General features: G+C 33.0%; 1 protein-coding gene across 1 annotated transcript; it reads left to right on the top strand.

Annotated features, from left to right (window-relative positions):
- Positions 1 to 1,343: 1,343 nt before the first annotated feature.
- On the top strand, positions 1,344 to 18,174 carry LOC110024958 (protein-tyrosine sulfotransferase; the record flags this gene model as incomplete). Its single annotated transcript, XM_020725162.1, is given in 12 exon segments — positions 1,344 to 1,580; positions 2,436 to 2,496; positions 3,225 to 3,390; positions 3,487 to 3,558; positions 4,258 to 4,546; positions 7,290 to 7,433; positions 10,686 to 10,790; positions 10,887 to 11,034; positions 14,545 to 14,593; positions 14,678 to 14,741; positions 16,812 to 16,931; positions 18,004 to 18,174. Coding segments are annotated over 11 exon segments (1,377 nt in total), but the record flags the coding sequence as incomplete, so codon positions are not given.
- Between the last annotated feature and the right edge of the window lie 327 nt (positions 18,175 to 18,501).

The following is an 18,501-nucleotide window of genomic DNA, read 5'->3' as shown; positions in this document are numbered from 1 at the left end:
AAATTTATTAATTTAATTGATTGATAATTAATGATTAATTCATATATTTTCAAATTAGTCATAATTAAATAAATTTATATATTATTATTTAATGATTAATTATTTTATTTATAAACATATTTTTTGTTTTAAATTATTTGATGAAAATATAAGTTTTATTAATTAATAAAAGTAATTAATATTAATTTATTTCTTAAGCAATAATTTGTTTAATAAAAACATTATTTTATATTTTGTTACAAACAACATTAATACACAGACACAATTGTCAATTTTCTAGAAACAGCCGATCTACAATTGCTTTCAGACAACTACATCAAACAACCAGCTAACTTCCCCGCAGAAACTTTCCGGGGCAGCACAATTACAGCTGAAAAGCTGAGAATATACAACTGAAAAGCTGAAAAAGCCGCAGCTGCCCCAAACAGACCCTAACACGAGTCCATTTATGCCAACCCAAGCTTTAAGTCAAACTAAGGTCAACGACCTAAGGGCACTAGAAAGGAACATTGACTTAAATACGAGGGTTGATAAACAAATAAGGTCAACTATCTCTTAAGTTTCATGAAGTCAAGCCTCTATTTGTTAGGTATCTAAATTCATAGGAATATAGTGGAATGCATGTAAATGCCTCTAAAACTTTTTCATTTTAAAAAATCATGACTAATCCAATAAAGAATTATTTTTGAAATGCATTGATTCTCTCACATCCCTAAATTTGAAATTTTTATGCATAAATTAAAACTCATTTATAACTCAATTAAAAATTAGACAATATTTTTATTTTTTGACTTCTTTTTATTTCATATTTCCAATTAAAAAAAAGAAATTAAAGTAAGAATCACCTAATCCTCATGCATTTACTTATCTCGCACATGAACTTTAATCTTTACGAATTAAACATATTTTTCTATGTTTTGAAAAGATGTATGAAAAATGTGAATTACACTTTAATATGCTTAGCTCATGTGCGCAACTGTTGGTCTGTTGGTTGGCAGCTTCGGCAGCGTAAAACTTCTCGGTCCCCGATTTGAATCCATCTGAGTCGAATTAGCAAATATGAAATAGACAGACACATGTTGTCGTTCATCTTCTTTTTATAAAAAAGATTAGATGTAAGTCTTCTCGGTCCCCGATTTGAATTCATCTGGGTCGAATTAGCAAATATGAAATAGACAGACATATGTTGTCGTTCATCTTCTTTTTATAAAAAAGATTAATGATGATTAGATTGTAAAAATAAAAATTTAATTGTGTGATAAATAAATGCAAAAAGAATTAAGTGTTTAATACTTCAAAACCACTTTAAAAAAAAAAAAGATTTATTTTCAATTTCCATTCCCAATTGTGGAGTCAAAGCGTTTTTTCGATGGATCCGCCGTCTCGAAATCCACTCAGAAGATCTCTTGTAAATCTGGGTGGAAAGATTCAGCGAGAATTCAGAGAAAAGTTGTCTGGAACAAAAGAAAAAACAATTGATTTTTGATTTGATTTCGAAGCTTGGTCGGGTTGGGAATTTTGGGGCTTCATTGAAAATCGGATATTCCCCGAAAATTAAGATTCATGAACTCGAAATTCTGGTAGTTTGTTCCCCCTTCACTCTGGTCTTCAGTGTTATTTTATTGCTGAATTGTACCTTAAAGTTGATGGTTAGGGTTTCATGCGCATTTTTCAAAATCCCGTTTGTAGGGTTTTTAGAAAGCGGGTCGGAGAGATCTCATTTGAATGCGGATTTTTGGTTTTGGCCGGCTAGGTTATCCGATATAGTGTTGTTACAGGATGTTCTTCTGTTTTTTAGTTATGTTCTTTCATAGAGTGGATTGTTTATGGGGATTTCTGATTGAGTGTGTGCTAGAAACTGTTTTGTTTCGCAAAATTTTCAGCTGTTTGGGAAAATTTGAGTTTATTATTTCTTTTTCAGGCCCTATTATTAGGAAATTTTAGGTTTAAATGTTCAATCTTTTTGCTGTATTTAACCTTCTTTTGTATTCATTTGGATTTCTAGGTTTTAGTTCCTTAGAAACTGTTTCTTTTGGTTCATATAGTATAATATCAAAGGCTTATGTGTTTTTGCTCCTTAGTTTTCATGTAGGTATGCTGCATGTAGTTTGTTTGAATCATTATTTCTTTTATCATATATTCTGTTTGTGAATTTCTGAGTAATTTATCAGATTACTATTGAATTATTTTATTTTAACATGCCATTAGCATTCTTTTACTGACATTGTTAAGATTTTTCATTTTGCATTTTATGATTTTTCTTGTATCTGTAAGACTATATGCTTTTACTTTTCGATTAAAAGATTAATGATAATCAGTAGAGGCTATGGTGTCTTTAAGTAATTATGATGAAGTTTTGGAACAAAGTTTTCTCTGTTTTTTTGGTGCTGATAAACCAATAAAGGCTAATGTTGTTGTTTTTTTTTTGTAAACAGCCTTAATCCGTTATGGCAAGGGCTAGGAGACTTAGCATTTTATTGATGCTTATTTCTTTGGGTATATCATCTACTCTCTTGGTGACTTTCACTTATTATCTTATATTTACATGCAACAAGATGATCACAACCTTCTTCTCACTGGGTGGGTGCAACTGAGTCAAGCGCGGCCTTGACTCGACTCTTTAATTCGTGAGCCCATCTTGAGCTAGTTCTGACTCTACTCTTTAACTCGTGAGCCTGTTTATTTAAAAATATTAATATAAATTAAAATTAAAATATATTATAATTCAAGGGTTTGAATTAAAAGTTTTTAACAACTTTTAAAAAGTTCGCTTATCATTTTCTCCATCGATTTGTTTTTATTTATCCTCTAGTTTCTCATTATTGTTATCATTACAAAAGTGGATTGAATCATAGTCCTATTGTTTCTTTCATAATACATGAGCCTAGAACCTGTAAAATTGAGCTCAAGCTTGAGCTCTAATTCGATTAATTAATTAAGATCACACACGAGCTCAGGGTTGCTCGAACTTGGCTGGACTTGACTAGTTCACCCCTCTAAGTACAACAATATATATAACTTGGCTTGCAGCGATACACGTGTTTGCAAGTATTTGGTTTTATTCATTCTTTATGCTACTCATGCAACTTATTAAGCTCAGTTTTTTCCTTGCCTATGGAGTTCAATCAGCAAAATATAAAATTTGGGGCCAATAAATCACTTTCAAATAATCAATAAAATAGTTAGAGCTCTTTTTTCTGAATCATTTCTGGTCTTTTTATCAGCACTTGCATCTAAGGGCGGTGATGATTTTTCCCGCTGTGAAAATATAGTTAGGAAGTGGGCTGAATCTTCAGCTGACAATGGAATCAAGGCAGACAAGCTGACTCTAAAGGATTTGTTATTTTTCTTACATGTTCCTAGAACTGGAGGGAGAACTTATTACTACTGGTTAGTATTTCTCTATTTGGTTATTACACCAACCAGACAACTTATTTGCATTTTACAAATTTTTTTTTTAGTTTTCTTGTATTTTTCCTGTAACAGTTTCTTGAAAAAACTGTATGCGAACACCGACGAGTGCCCCCGTTCATATGACAAATTACGTTTTGATCCAAGGTAAACAAGAATTACATTACCATGTGTATAAACATGTTCTGAACTTTGTTTTTTCTTCCTCCTTCCCATCTTCCCTTTTGTCCTTGGAGAGCTCTTTATTTTCATCCCAAACTAACATCGAATTTCTAACTAGAGTATGTAATGGCTTTAGTTAACTGAGCTTGTATTTTTTTACTTTAGATAGATCAGTAACCCAAACCTTTTGAGTCATGCATTGCTAATTAACTCCAAATAATGAGCTCTAGTTGTTCTCATTTGTTTAGGGCTTGTTTGGGATAAATTTTGTATTTTTATCGTTGCGTATGTTTTTTTCTTGTATTTTTAAAAAAAATGTATGTTTAGTGTTTTTTTACATATTTTATTTTTTTATTTCTAAAAATAAAGTAACATGTTTTTGAAAACACAATTTTTTTAGATGTTTTTAGTTTTTTTTTAAAAAACCATATCTTAATCAAATATGTTTTATTTCAAATCAAAATATAAGTAAAAGAAAATAAAATTTAAAAAAAATACTTAAATCCAAAGTGATCCCAAATGGCCTCTTAGCATTTTTTATATATTAGTCATCAGGGAAATACTTTTTGGTGCAAATTGTTTTTAAATTTTTTTGTTTCATCATATATCATCTAGAAACAAGTATATAATTCAATTAGTTTATGTAGTTATGGTTACTAAATAGTTAATTTTGATTTTATGCAGGGAACCCAAATGTAGATTGCTTGTTACTCATGATGACTATAGTTTGATGTCAAAGCTTCCTAAAGATAAAACTTCAGTTGTAACAATATTAAGAAATCCAATTGATCGAGTTTTTAGTACGTATGAGTTTGCAGTGGAAGTTGCAGCTAGGTTTCTTGTTCATCCAAATTTAACTTCGGTGATGCAAATGACTAGAAAAATGATATCCAGATCTCGTGGAGTAAGTACCTTGGATATATGGCCATGGAAGTACTTAGTTCCTTGGATGAGAGAAGACCTATTTTTTCGGGTATTTCTCATGGCCTTTGTTGCATACATTTTTCCTTTTCAATTATTGGCATATTTTAATATGAAGTTTCTTTTTTTTTATTTTTTACTTTTGTTGAGGCTCCCAATTTATTCTTGGAAAATCATGCTCACTTATGATATTTAGCCAAGCTTCTAAAGACATTGTTGCTTCAAGAAAGATTATAAATGTGTCATAAATATATGGGTGTTATGAGGTTGCATAACCATTTATTATGCCCAACTAAGTTGACTCCTTATGCCAGCTTTTTTGGTAGAAGTTGTTCTTTCTTTATTGGTTAAATTTCCATTGCTACTTGTAGCCCCCAATCATAATCTAGCATCGGAGCATGTTGCTCACCTACGACTCAGGAACTTGATGACTTTGGTGAATCACGACTTCTCACTCAATAAACCCTTAACTCTGTCGTGCTTGAGTTGCTTAGGTTCACTATTGCTTGGTCTGACCTAGGACTTTCGTCTAAGTTCTTGTTTTTGTTATGCTGTTACCTATTTTTACACTCAAATATAAAGATGACAAATTTGTGAGAAGGTCCCTATATTATGGAGGTGCCTGAAGGTGAGTCTTACAAATTCATTGTTTGGGAAAACATACATTTGTGCCTCTTTTTAATATACTTTATTTTAAAAAGTACCATGCTTTGATGGTGGTGACCACAGTTTAGCACCCTATGGGATTTGAGCTTGGTTTGGGTCACCTAAATCTAACCCTGAACAAAAATTCTGCTATTTGTAACCAAAATGTAGACATAAATAGTTTACTTGTCTTAGACTTTATTTTTAATTTCAAATCGTTTGATCTTTTGGACATAATAGTTGTGTTTATTGGCATAGGAAAATCATTTTTGGGGACTTCTCATGGTTAGTAGAGCATGTTTATTTCATTGCACTTTGTCCTATTATATCAATTTCTGTATTACATATTGAGGTGCTCTCCATTTAAGAATATTCAAGAAGTTCTATTCCCTCCTACATGGTAATAGAGCAAGGTTACTCCTAACCTTATTTGCCGCCCCAATTACCCTCATCATTTGTTTCCATCGCTGGCCTTCGTGCAGGAGTCCTGATATCTTGCTTGCAATCATGTCGCATTCTTGCACTTAAAGCCTACAATCTCTCGCTTGTGCTCCCTGCTACATACCTTGCTTGACCTTGCATTCCCTCGCTTACTTCCCTTATCTTTTTTTGTGCTTGTAGCCCTTAATTATTTATAACATAGTCTCACTTTTGTTGCTATGAAGAATCTGCTTAGGAGCTCAGATGAACCGAGGTGAAAACGAACTACTATGGCAGAAGGGCATACACTACTAATGCATGCTAGATCTATCATTATTAAACATTTACATACATATCAGCAAAATAGATTCTTATGGATAATTTATGACTTCATATGTACATGTAACTTTCATATGCATTAGTACATGATGCTTTTTGCAATATTTATAATCTAAGAAACCATGGAATAACTCATGAACAAAAAATTAACACCATATATAAGATTTATTACACACGTACTTAACCAAATGTCTTCCACAACATTCGTGCACAAAATTTTCTTTGTAACAATCTACTCTCTTGTAGAATTTATTGAAAATTAGTCGTAAACGAATGGGGGGAACTTCACCCAACTTTTGGAATTTTGTTTGGTTTTGAGATTGCCAAATCTTTTATACACAATTTCTTAAAGGGGCATTTACATAAATAGCTAACAAGTCTTATGTATTTGCATATCTCACACCCAAACTTTCATATTTACACATGTAGCACTCAAATCTTTAATATGACATCAAAAATAGCACTATTACCGCTTTTTATAGGTGAAATGCACATTTTCATGCATGGGCTTAAAGCACTAAAGTGTTATGTATCTGTGTATGAGAGTTTAGGTGTGAGATATGTAAATACATAGTAATTTTGAGTTAGGTATGCAAGTTTCTTTTTCTTAAATTATCTTGACATCTAGTCTGTTTGCTAATGTTGGATCCATTAGGCATAAATAAATGATAATATAGAGTGCATATTTACATATCTAAGTGATACGGCCTTACCTTACAAAATCTTTATCAAAAGAATGCACTATCATCTCTAGCTTGCAAGAAAATTATACTATGTAATAAAGCTACATTTTGCTGGAGTTATAGCATTTTTCTTGGGACTCCTAAATGGTAATGCTAAACACTGATTTTCATGTAATACCTGTTTTAGTGTTCTACAAACTGCGCCATTAGGGTGTTGGATCAGTTTCCCGGTAATGTATTAACTTCCAAATTCATGATGAATAGGAAGAGTAATTTTTTGTGTAGTTTCATAGCGGTGAGTGTGATACACCATCGCCATGATTAAAAGTGGAAACCTGAGTAGGTCAAACCATATTAAGCAAAATAACATACGGGAATTTGTACATTATTCTATCAAGATTTTCAATATGGGGCATTTACATACATACCACCCAATTCTTATGTACTTGCATATCTAACACCTAAACTTTGTTTTTTTCATTTATTCATATCACATAAAAAATACAACCATTTTAACTTTTCAAAAGTGAAATACACCTTTGCATGCATATTTAAAGTGGTATGCATGTAGAAATTGAATTTTAGGTATTAGATATGTAAACGCATGGGAATTGAGTGGTATGTTTGTAATCTTCCTTTCATTATTGGCAAACATGTGTTGCCCACCCAAGACTATTAATGCTTTCTGGTCTTTTGTAACTTTGTTAGAGAGATGCTCGGAAACATGCTAAAGTTAGAAGTATCGAAGGCATGCGAAATCCGTATGACATAAGTGAGGTGGTTATGCCTTTACATGCTTTTGTTGATGACCCCATGGCACATGAAATTATTCATAATGGAGCCACCTTTCAGGTATGTTAGTTCACCTCGATCCTTTTTGGTTGTGTTTTGGTTTCTGTGTTGGTCTCTTCTTTTATTTGTTGTGGTGACACGAGCTAATGAATCTTAGTAGAGTTTGGCAGCCTTTTGCATCAACACGTATGCCTGTTAATGTTGGTTTATCGCAATTCTTATGTATCTACATATCTCACACCTAAACTTTCATGTTTACTTAAATAGCTTTTCGGTGATCTAAACTTGTATGTATTAAAATGTTTTTTATTTTTTAAAAAAGTGGTAATGGTGCTATTTTTGATTTGATGTTAAGGTTTCGAGTGCTATTTGTGTAAATATGAAAGTTTAGGTACGAGATAACTTAATACATTAGAATTGTGTGCTATGTATGTAAATTCCCCTTTATTAATCTGCTTAATAGGGAGAACTTGTTTTGATTGTGTTTATCACTTGCTAATATTTAGTGCATTGATACATGTCTTGCAATACCTCTAGATATAATATATCTGCACGTTACTTTTTCTACAGCTGAAAATACAGAGGATGAATAATTTGCAGGCAAAAAATTAGGGCCATTTACATATATAGCACACAATTCTTATGTATTTACATATCTCACACCTGAACTTTCATATTCACATATCTCATACCTCAACTTTCTTATTTACACATGTAACACTCAAAAATTTAATATCACGTTAAAATAGTGTTATTACCACTTTTAAAAGTGAAGTACACCTTTTCATGCATATGAAAGTTTAAGTGTGAGATATGTAAATACATAAAAATTGTGTGTAAGGCATGTAAATTTCACAAAAATCTAATATTCATTGTAATTTCCTTAGAAACTAGACCTCAACTTCCTGCAACTTCCATGCATTCTTTTTTATTGAGTCATTTTTTAATTAAGAGTTCAAGCATTAAATATATGGCCAAGGCTAATGTTTTAATTTCCAATTGTCTGCAAAGTATAATATGGTTTTGTCGTTTTAGAAGAATAATATAAATGTGAATTTGTAAATCAAAATTTAATTTATGCAAATGTGCATTCGTATTGTTCAATTAGTTATGACAACGTCCCATATTCATAGCTAAAGATCCATGAGGATATGTAGACCGAAATTCTAAACTGAACCGAACAAGTTTAGTTGATTCGGTTCTATTTCAAAATTGCATGTTGGTTTTTGTTTTTTAAGCCTCAATTTCAATTTTTGATTATTGGCTCAATTTTAATTTTCATTTAGCCGAACAAACTGAAAAACAACAATAACAACAACAAAACCTTAATCCCACTACGTGGGGTCGGCTACATGAATCATTTTTCTCCATTGTGTCCTATTTAGTGTCATATTTTTATTTAGTTCTAATAAATTAAGTTCATTTTTTTATACAATAAGTCCAAGTCTTCCCAGGTCTACCTCTTTTTTTCGTAACATAAGTCAAATATAAAACATATACTCTTCTAATCAGATCATCAGATAGCCAAACAAACTGAAAAACAAAAAAAAAAAATCAAAAAAAATTGAAACTAAATGGAGGATTCATGAAATAAAATCGATATTCAAAAAACTTTTAAACTAAATGGAGGATTCATGAAATAAAATTGATATTTTATACATTTAAGATATGTAATTCTTGATGTTTTTTCGTAACTGAACTCCAACTATCAACTAAATTTTGGTTTGTTCATAATCGAACCATTTAAACATAATTAAATTTATGTTCGGTTTTATCAAAATTTTGATTGGTTCAATTTTTCGGATTTCAAATTTTGGCTGCAATCTGTTGGACTAATTTGAAAAACGATCCTTCCAAACTGACCAAATGCCCATTAACTAATCTAGTGACGCAGAACTGCAAGCTTTGAATGAGGCATCAAATGCAACTAGCATGTATGTTGTATGATAATGGATCAATTTGTCTTTAAAATTAAATTGCATATGAAATTCTAACGTTAAAATTTCAATTTTCAATTTTGAGTATAATCCATCCATATAGCAATTTACCAAACAATCTAATAGATTTAAGAAAATTTCTTACTAGGATTACCACTCTTTGACTTTAGCATCAGTTATGATTATTTTAGGTTTATTGAAATTCTAGAGGAGCTACTTATAGAGCACAATTGAATTCAGGGTTTGTATCGTACTCAGTTTGGAGCAGGAGATTTTCATATGATTATCAGCTTTGAAGGTGAAAGTCAAGATTTTTCAAATGTATATTAATGAACTTAAAGGCATTTCTTCTCTTTCTTTTTTCTCTCATATATTTTCTCTGTTAAGAAAGACTTTTCTCATTCCAGAATTAGTGCAGAATATGGAGTTTATGGTGCTTTGAAATTTAATGCAAAAAATGACTTGAGTCACATCTATATGACTAGGTTAAGGGTTAGTTATAATTGGACCAGGCTGCTTAATATTTTGTAGAAATTTTAGGTAAAGAGTAGACGATGTAAATTTTGAATTTGAAGTCAAATTTGAATGGTGCTTTGGGTGATTGTTAATTTGAAATTTAGATTTAAATTTGAATTCAAGTTTAAATAAGAAAATTTTGATTTAATTATGGGCAATCGTGCGCCTTTAATTGGGGATAATGTTCTAGTCGACTGAACTATACAACCATGAAATCCATTTTATTCAATAATCTAAGTTTGATTAGAATTATCTTTAAAAGGATATTTTATGTTCCTCAGACAATAAGTAGTGATGAAATTTTTAATAAATAAACTAATGACTAATAACAAATTATTAAAAAAATTTTGATTTGCTTACTGACTCAAAAATTAATGACTAAATAAAGAATATTTAATTTGCTTTATGTGGGTCAAACAGTTTCCCTTTCTTAAAGCTGGTAGGTAACTTGCTCTGACAGATGAGCTACACTGAGTTATGTTAGAAAGCCTTGCTGTATTATATTCTACTTTTTAAATAATAAATTTGAAGGTTATCATTTGAGTTCTGGCTGTTTTTTCTGTTTGAAAATGAAAATTTAATTTATAACTTCTTACTCTACTTCTTTTTCTTCTACTTCTCCTTATGATATAATGCAGAGTCTATGATATTTGTCACTTTGCTGAACTTCTTATATTGAATAATATGTAGATTTTGAGAATTTCCTCTATAAACTACATTTTTCTGCTTATCTTCTTGATGTAATTGATACTTTACAGGGAAGCACTTCAATTTGCATAGTTTCAGATATCTGTTTTGAAGTTTATTGGAATTTGAGCTCTTTGACTCATGAATTTTTTAAATTTTTGTGACTTCACAGTTAGCTGGTTTAACGAACAATTCCTTTCTTGCCGAATCTCCTCAAATACGTCGCTGTGTCAGGAGGCACCCAAACCTTGGTCACTATGTTTTAGAAGTAGCGAAGGTGAGGAAAGTAGCGCTTCAGATCTCTGTTTTTTTGGGTCACTGCATAAGATTTTGAATTCATTGTCCTTGTTAATTAATGGCTACAATGTTTCAGGGTAGATTGGAGAATATGTTGTATATTGGTCTCACCGAAGATCATAAAGAGTCGGCAACAATCTTTGCCAATATGGTTGGTTCACAAGTACTTTCTCAATCGGAAGCGCTAAGCTCTCTTGGCGAAGAAGTGGCATCTAATGGAACAGGCGAGTAATTTTATGTTGGAATTTGCACCTGTATGTGTTTTCGTTCTTTGTTTTCCTCTCTTTTATTTTTTAAGGAGTCGTCAACTTGTTTATTTATAATTATCGTATTATTCTCTTATTTGAGTGAACATCTCCCCCGGATAAAATGAATGATTCGAAGAGAAGAAGAACCTTAAGGAGGGATATACAACGGGCAATAGACAAACGAGAGAAAGAACGCGAAAAACTTATATAAAATGAACTTCCCGTGGATAACTCCTAAGCGTATGTTCGAAATGAGATCAGATCGAAAATACTTTGGAGACATCCACGAAGAGGATCGTATGAAAGCAACTCACAACCAGAGAATAAAGTTTAAATGCTTGTTGTGGGGTCAAGGGCAGCTCTCAAAGGAATATATTCCTTTGGTTAATTAAATTTTGGGGATGTTAAAAACACTGGATAAAAAGGTCTCGCTTACATGATTTAATGAAATCCAATTATTAGGAAAAACCAATAGATTTAAATCATCTCGAGCGAAAATTCCGATACTTTCGACATCTATATTAGGCCACAGGGCAGAGGGTGAATCATCGTAACCACTATGGGTGGCGACACCTAGGCATGCGGGGTCCACGAGATGATATCAATGATTCATCAGAAGAATCGATAGGTTCAAAAGTGGTGTCAACAAGAAAGAAAAGATCTTTTAAAAAGTTAGAGGTTGGCTGGTCAAGATACCACGACTCCGTCATTTCAAGTTATGTAGACCTTAAGTCTACCTGATTGTGAAGGTAGTTGATTCAATACAATCTTAAGCTCCTTATCAGCAATCAATAAATTGAGTCGTCCAAGGAAGTCTCAGTAGCCCTAAAGTCAAAGGAAATTCTAATTCCTATGACCCTAAACGTGTGCAGTTAAAAGAGATGGGGCTTACGTTCGTCAAGAAAATGGTAGAGTTGCCACTAGAAAGGAGAGAAAAGAGGTTCAGCTACAAAGCTGGAAAGACTCCGCACAAAGGACTTATACCTTGTTTGGGTCGAGGATGCCTCTAACACCCTAATAGTACTAGACAACATCCACATAAAAATTTATGTTTGGCCAAGTCAGGAATGGAGAAGCGCGGGGACTTTTCATCGAGTACATGCATATGATGCAGTTGTCTACCACAATCCTATGACGTGAAGGCTCTATTAAACATGTTTGGGTTTACAGCCATGCATGCGAACCATTTTAAAACCTGCCCAAAGGCCATGCAGAAAAGTAAAGTACGGGTTTTGAGAAATCTAGAATATTTTAACCCTAAATATTAATTAATCTTAATCTTTTCTTATTAAGATTTTGTAGAAATTTTAAGATTTTAGGGTCCTTAATGAGCTTAAATTATTTTCTTAGATTAATTCCATACAAACCACAATTAAATAAGAAAACAATTTCAAGCATGCAAAAATGCAGTAGAAAAGTAAAAGCATGCCCCAAATAAACATAGAAAGGTCGGTGTCACCGGGTCGGCAACATATCCTAGGAAAAACGATCAGGCATTGTATAAACATACTTGGTCCTAATTCTATGTAAGAATATAAATTTGGACTTAAAGATATGGCATGAGCCTGCTCTTCCTGATTTCTCGTCACATGGCTCGATGCGTCCTATGCCTCGAGGCCCATTTTGTATCTTAGCTTCAATACAGACTCGATCCTAATACTCTATCAAATACATATGAAAGAGAAAATAGAGGACTCGACCAGTAAAAAATGTTAGCACGAGCTAACATGTAACACATATGAGCCATGCCTGGCGGGAGGAACTTCTAGCGGTGCCTGCAAGAAAGGGTTAATATATAAATCATGAAATTGCTCCCAGCTTATTAAATCTGCAAGAAATGGTTAGCATATAAATCATGACATTGCTACCCCCTTATTAAATCTGCGTGTGTATTTAGGTAAGACTTCCTGCAAGAAAAACCGACCTAATACACTATTGCACATGCACAAACAAGGTAACATGCAAGCACACCAAAAACACAAGTAGAAAAAGTCACCTGGCTACGACAACTAAACAAGCACAGAACAATAGTCTGGTGCCAACAATACTACCTAGCAGCCTTGTTCTAGCCTGACACACAATCTAATGGAAAGTATCCTAACCAGCATCTAAGTGCTCAGGGTGAAGTCTTCAGATATGTACAACTTTGACAGGGTCGTCAATTCCGACCCCGTTCTAAAGATCCAAAGGATTTAACAAAGTCACCCAAGATGGATTCTCCAAAGGAGTTGGCCTTACATATGACCTAGCTTACTATTTGCATAATTAAAAAATAAAATAAAATGAATATCATAAGTAGAAAAATAATATATATTTTTTTAACTAGGGCCATTAAATGCAGATCCGTAACACGCAAGACGATACTAGTTATATCCACAAAATTTTTAGCATAGTCGTACTAGTTAGATCCATTAGATTTATTGACCTCTTTTGTTTGCATGCTTTAACTCGTATTGCTCCTCGGGATCTACCCGGTGAACGATGTTTGTTAAAGCATCGCGATCGACACAGGGTCACTCACTTATCGGGATCTACCAAAGCATGCAAACAAATGCAAATAATAGAACTCAAATGTTGATAACTTGTACACTTGATGGGTTTAGAGACTCCTAAGGCATAACCCTGATTGAGCATACAATGTGAAAAGGGCTTATGGTGTTCGAGTGTGACACCATAAGAGACGTGGTGGTATGCTCTCTATGTCGGAAATTCACACACCGGCGGACTAGCATTGCTAGTCACCGCTCACAACAAAATGTAATATATTAGACCGTGCACATATGGTGACATATGCGTACGGTGCTATTGCAAGTGTCGATGCTCATTGAGATACTAAATATAGGCACATGTCAAATGCAAATGGTTTAAATTTTCATCATGCAAATGAGTTTATTATATAGCATAACATTCAAAAAAAAGTATTACTATGTAAGCTTAAATATGTCATATGAGAAATGTTAAATATGCAAGTGCACTTGCAAAACATACAAATATGCAAGTGAATTTGGTCACTTTTCTATTGGTTTGACCTGGGTGGTCAATCCGGTGTCATGGTCAATAGTGTCCATCGGGCTAGGACGACCAACTGGATCAAAGTGGTCGAAGGACCTAAGTAATCAGTTGTCAGGGCCGGGGCAGCTGGCTGAACCAAAGTGATACATGCAATGTGTTACATACAAATTGCGATCAAACATTCAAGTATATGCAAATATCAATGTTCGATTATGAGCTTTACTAGTCCTAGCAATCTCACGGGGTAACCATCAGGGTAATCCATGAGATTAAGTGGGCTTCGCTATGAAGCAATGGGCAGCCGCTTCTATTTGCCCGATGGGAAGGATCTTGGCTAGGGAAGACCTTCACGGTGTAGAATAATATGTTTCTCTCTAAAAATTTAAGAATTATGCCTCCCACTTGGAATACCATATAAAATCTGCGAAGGAACTTATTTAATGCATTTTTTTTTTTTGTGTTGTTATTTAACAGAAATGGGTCTTTTCAAGAATCTGAAGAAGGTGGGGAAAATCAGGACCAGGTATCCCCAGAAAATTTATTTCAGTTTTAGAATACATTTTCTCTGAATGGTAATAACTGTTTCTTTTAATTCCTGTTAGAATAGTACAGGAGTGAAAAAAGTTGGAGAAGACGCTCCGCCATCACCATCTGAAACGACGGATAAGAATGTAAAATAATCTTCTAATTATTTTCTTTTGGAGTATTTACATACACGCATACCCCATAATTCCAATGTAATTGCATATTTAACACCCAAATTCTGATTTTTATATTTATAATACTCAAATCTTTCATATCACATCAAAAACACTACTATTACTAACTTCAAAAAATGAAATGCACATTTTCATGCAGGAGTAAAGTGCTATACATGTAAAAATTAATGTTTAGTTGTTATATATACAAGTACATAGGAATTGTGTGGCTTGTATGCAAATCTTCTTTTTGTTTTTTTACTTTTGTTCCTGCTTCTAAACTCTTTAATATTATTTAAAAAACTAAAAAGATGCATGAGAGGTGGAGGAAAGGTATTTTGGTTCCCATTTTTAAAAATAAAGGGGATGCTCAGGAGTGTGCAAATTATTGAAGAATTAAGTTGATGTGTGTTATTTAAAAATTATGGGAGATGATAATTGAACATAGGTTAAGACGTGATACAAAGATTTCTCATATAATTAGTTTGCATCTAGGTCGGGTAGGTCTATTATGAAAGTTATACATTTATTGAGTGGTTTGATGGAGAAGTACTGAGAGAGTAAGGAGGATCTACATATGATTTTTAGTGATTTAGAAAAAAACTTATGATAAGGTTCCAAGAGAAGTTTTTGGAGAGTTCTAAAGAAGAAAGATCTTGACATGTCTTATATTGAAGTCATTAAAGATATGTATACTAGAGTTGTTACTTGTGTTCGAATGGAAGGAGGATTGACTAATTATTTTTCTATTTCAGTTGGATTACATTAGGGATCTGCTTTAAGCACATACTTTTTTTTACTTTAGTTATGGATGCTCTTACTGGACAATTATAGGTGAATGTACCTTGGTGTATGCTTTTTGCTAATGATATACTTCTTGTGGATAAAGACTAGAGAAAAAGTTCAGAAAAAACTTGAATTATGGAGGTCTACATTGGAGTCTAAAGGCTTTTGTTTGAGTAGATCTAAAACTGATATATGAAATAATTTTAGTAGTAGTAGCTTTAGCTGCAGAGTTGTAACTATGGGTAATCAAATCATTAAAAGGTGTAAACGTTTTAGATATCTCGGGTTTATTGTTTAAAGTGATAGTGGTATAAATGGAAATGTTATCAGTAGAATTCAAGTTGGTTGGCTGAAGTGGAGGAATGCATCGGGCATATTGTGTGATAGAAAAGTACCGCTTAGACTTGAAAGAAAATTTTATAAGATGGTGGTGAGACCTGGAATACCCTATGGGACAAGATGTTGGTCTTTAAAAGAGAATCATAAAACAAAGTTAAGTGTTGTTGAGTTAAGAATGCTTTGGTGGATGAGTGACAAACTATGAAATAATTAATTTCGTGATAGGGTTGGTGTTGCTCCAATAGCGGACTAGATTAGAGAGACATCTTTGGATGGTTTGGTCACATTAAACGTCGACCATCTGATGATCCGGTTAGAAGAGTAGATGTTTTAGATTCTTTTGTTAAGAAAGGTAGAGGTAAACCTAAAATGATTTGGGCATTTTGTATAAAAAATGATCTTAATCTATTAGAATTAAATGAAAATATGACACTTAATAGGACGCAATGCAAAGAGAAAAATTTATTTAGCCGACCCCACTTAGTGGGATGAAGGCTTTTTATTGTTGTTGTACTTATGTTCCTGCATCACATTCAAACATTTGCTCTGCCTCACTGGGTATGTTAAATAGTCTGATAAGCTGCTGGTCTGACCAGTTTGGGTAAGTTTGACCATGCCTACAGGGTTTAGAGGGCATAAAATTATTATTAAATTTTTAAAATAACAATATTTTTTATTCATTTGATGCACTATAAATGTACTTATATGATGAAGATGTAATTTTAAGTAAATTATAGTTATTTTTGTGGGCTGCAATACATATTGGGATTAGCAAATGGCAGAAATGGTAAGCTCAGTTTGTGTTAGGCCTACTCTTCATATTGATGATTTCAAGCTCTCTCCAGTTTTATTCTCAGCAACATTCACTCACTCTCATTTTGTTTATTTTTGCAATTTGGATTATTTGATTTCTGCCAGATGACTGTTGAAAAACTGATGGAGGCCTACGAAACGTGCACATCTAGTTTGCGAAAATCCCAATCAAAGCGTCGGACATTGTCACTAAGACAGATCTTTCCTGCTAACTTTTCAAAAAAGGTTTAGTTCTAAATATTTGATTATTTTCTAGTTCAATTCAATTATCATGTCTGCATATAGATTCAAAGATTTTCGCACTTTTTTTTCTTAATTATCGGCAATTTGCATTTTTTTTTCTTAGAACTTACTTGATATAAAGTTCATAGACCCATCTTATTGGACCATATTTTCTCTCGCATAACTTTATGAATCTTCATATTCAAATTTGTTTTTTTAGTGTTAACTATTTGTCTGTTTGGGTAAACTGCATTTTGACAATTTTTTTAAATAACTGCATTTTCAGACTCTTGAAATCAGCATTTTCACACCGGGCCTGGCTAGTTGCGGTAGCATCTTTCAGCTGCGGTTTGGTTTTTTCAAAAAAAAAAAAAAAAAAATAAATAAATGTAATGACTACTTCAGCTTTTTGAACAACAGATTATTTTCAGCAGTTTCACTGTTATTTTTTAATAAGTTGCAGTTGTCTCACACAGACACTAAGGTGTTAAACCTATTTTGTGTAACTAGATTAGCAAATTGAGCAACAAGTCTTTAATTTAAAATTATTCTAAGTATCTTAATCAAGAACCTAAATGATGCCTATTAAGTTAACTAAAACTATCAAATCAAAACTCTGGTGCCTTCCAACAGAGGCATGTTCCAGCCTAGATTAAGCTTTAGACATTATTGATTAAACTAATTTCAATGAACAATTGCTGACCATACCATCCCCTCAAGCTCTCATTGGTCATGTCCATTTTCTTTGAACTCCATGTTACACCCATAATTTGAGAAACCAGTCAGCCGACCTCTCCCGCACCCAGCTGCCCATTCATTGGCTAGATTGGATCGAACGGCTAGGATTTTCGTGGAATTGTGTTAAATGCCGCATCCACTTTCCTCTCCAGTATTCGCCTCTCCACCCGTGAAGCTCCTGCAACCTCCTCGTAGTGCCGCAGACGGCATGTCACTGCTTCAGGAATTTTCAATATATTTTATAGGATATTAATATTGGTTTTTCATTGTCAGTCTTAGAAGTTAATGTTTTGTATTTATCTCCAAATTCATGAAACAATCTTGTGGAATTTTGCAGGCTCGCCTTCATGTTCCTCAAACAGTAATTCAGAAAATATTATTGATGAACAGCCTTGATGTGGAATTGTATAAACATGCACAGAAACTCTTTGAGGAGCAGTCAAAGCACCTCATGCAAATTAACCACCCAAAATCTGAATCACAACTTGCGTATCTTCCATCTCAAATGGTCAGATTATACTTATTTCATCTCTGAATTTCACTTTATATATATATATATATATATATATCTGGAATATTTACATAATAACTACTTAATTCCTATGCATTTACATATCTAACACTTAAACTTCAATTTTTACATATATGCTACCTTATTCATGAAAATGTGCATTTCGCTTTTTTATAGTTAAAATAGTGGTATTTTTGATGTGATGTAAAAGATTTGGGTGATATAAATGTAAAAGATAGAGATTAGGTGTTAGATATTTAAATACAGAGGAATTGGGTGCTCCCCCCCCCCCCCCCCCCCCCACACACCCCACCACACACTAAA

This window comes from Phalaenopsis equestris, unplaced genomic scaffold (assembly GCF_001263595.1).
Source record: "Phalaenopsis equestris unplaced genomic scaffold, ASM126359v1 Scaffold000282, whole genome shotgun sequence".
Classification (NCBI taxonomy): Eukaryota; Viridiplantae; Streptophyta; class Magnoliopsida; order Asparagales; family Orchidaceae; genus Phalaenopsis; species Phalaenopsis equestris.
This window is presented reverse-complemented; position numbering and strand designations above follow the sequence as displayed.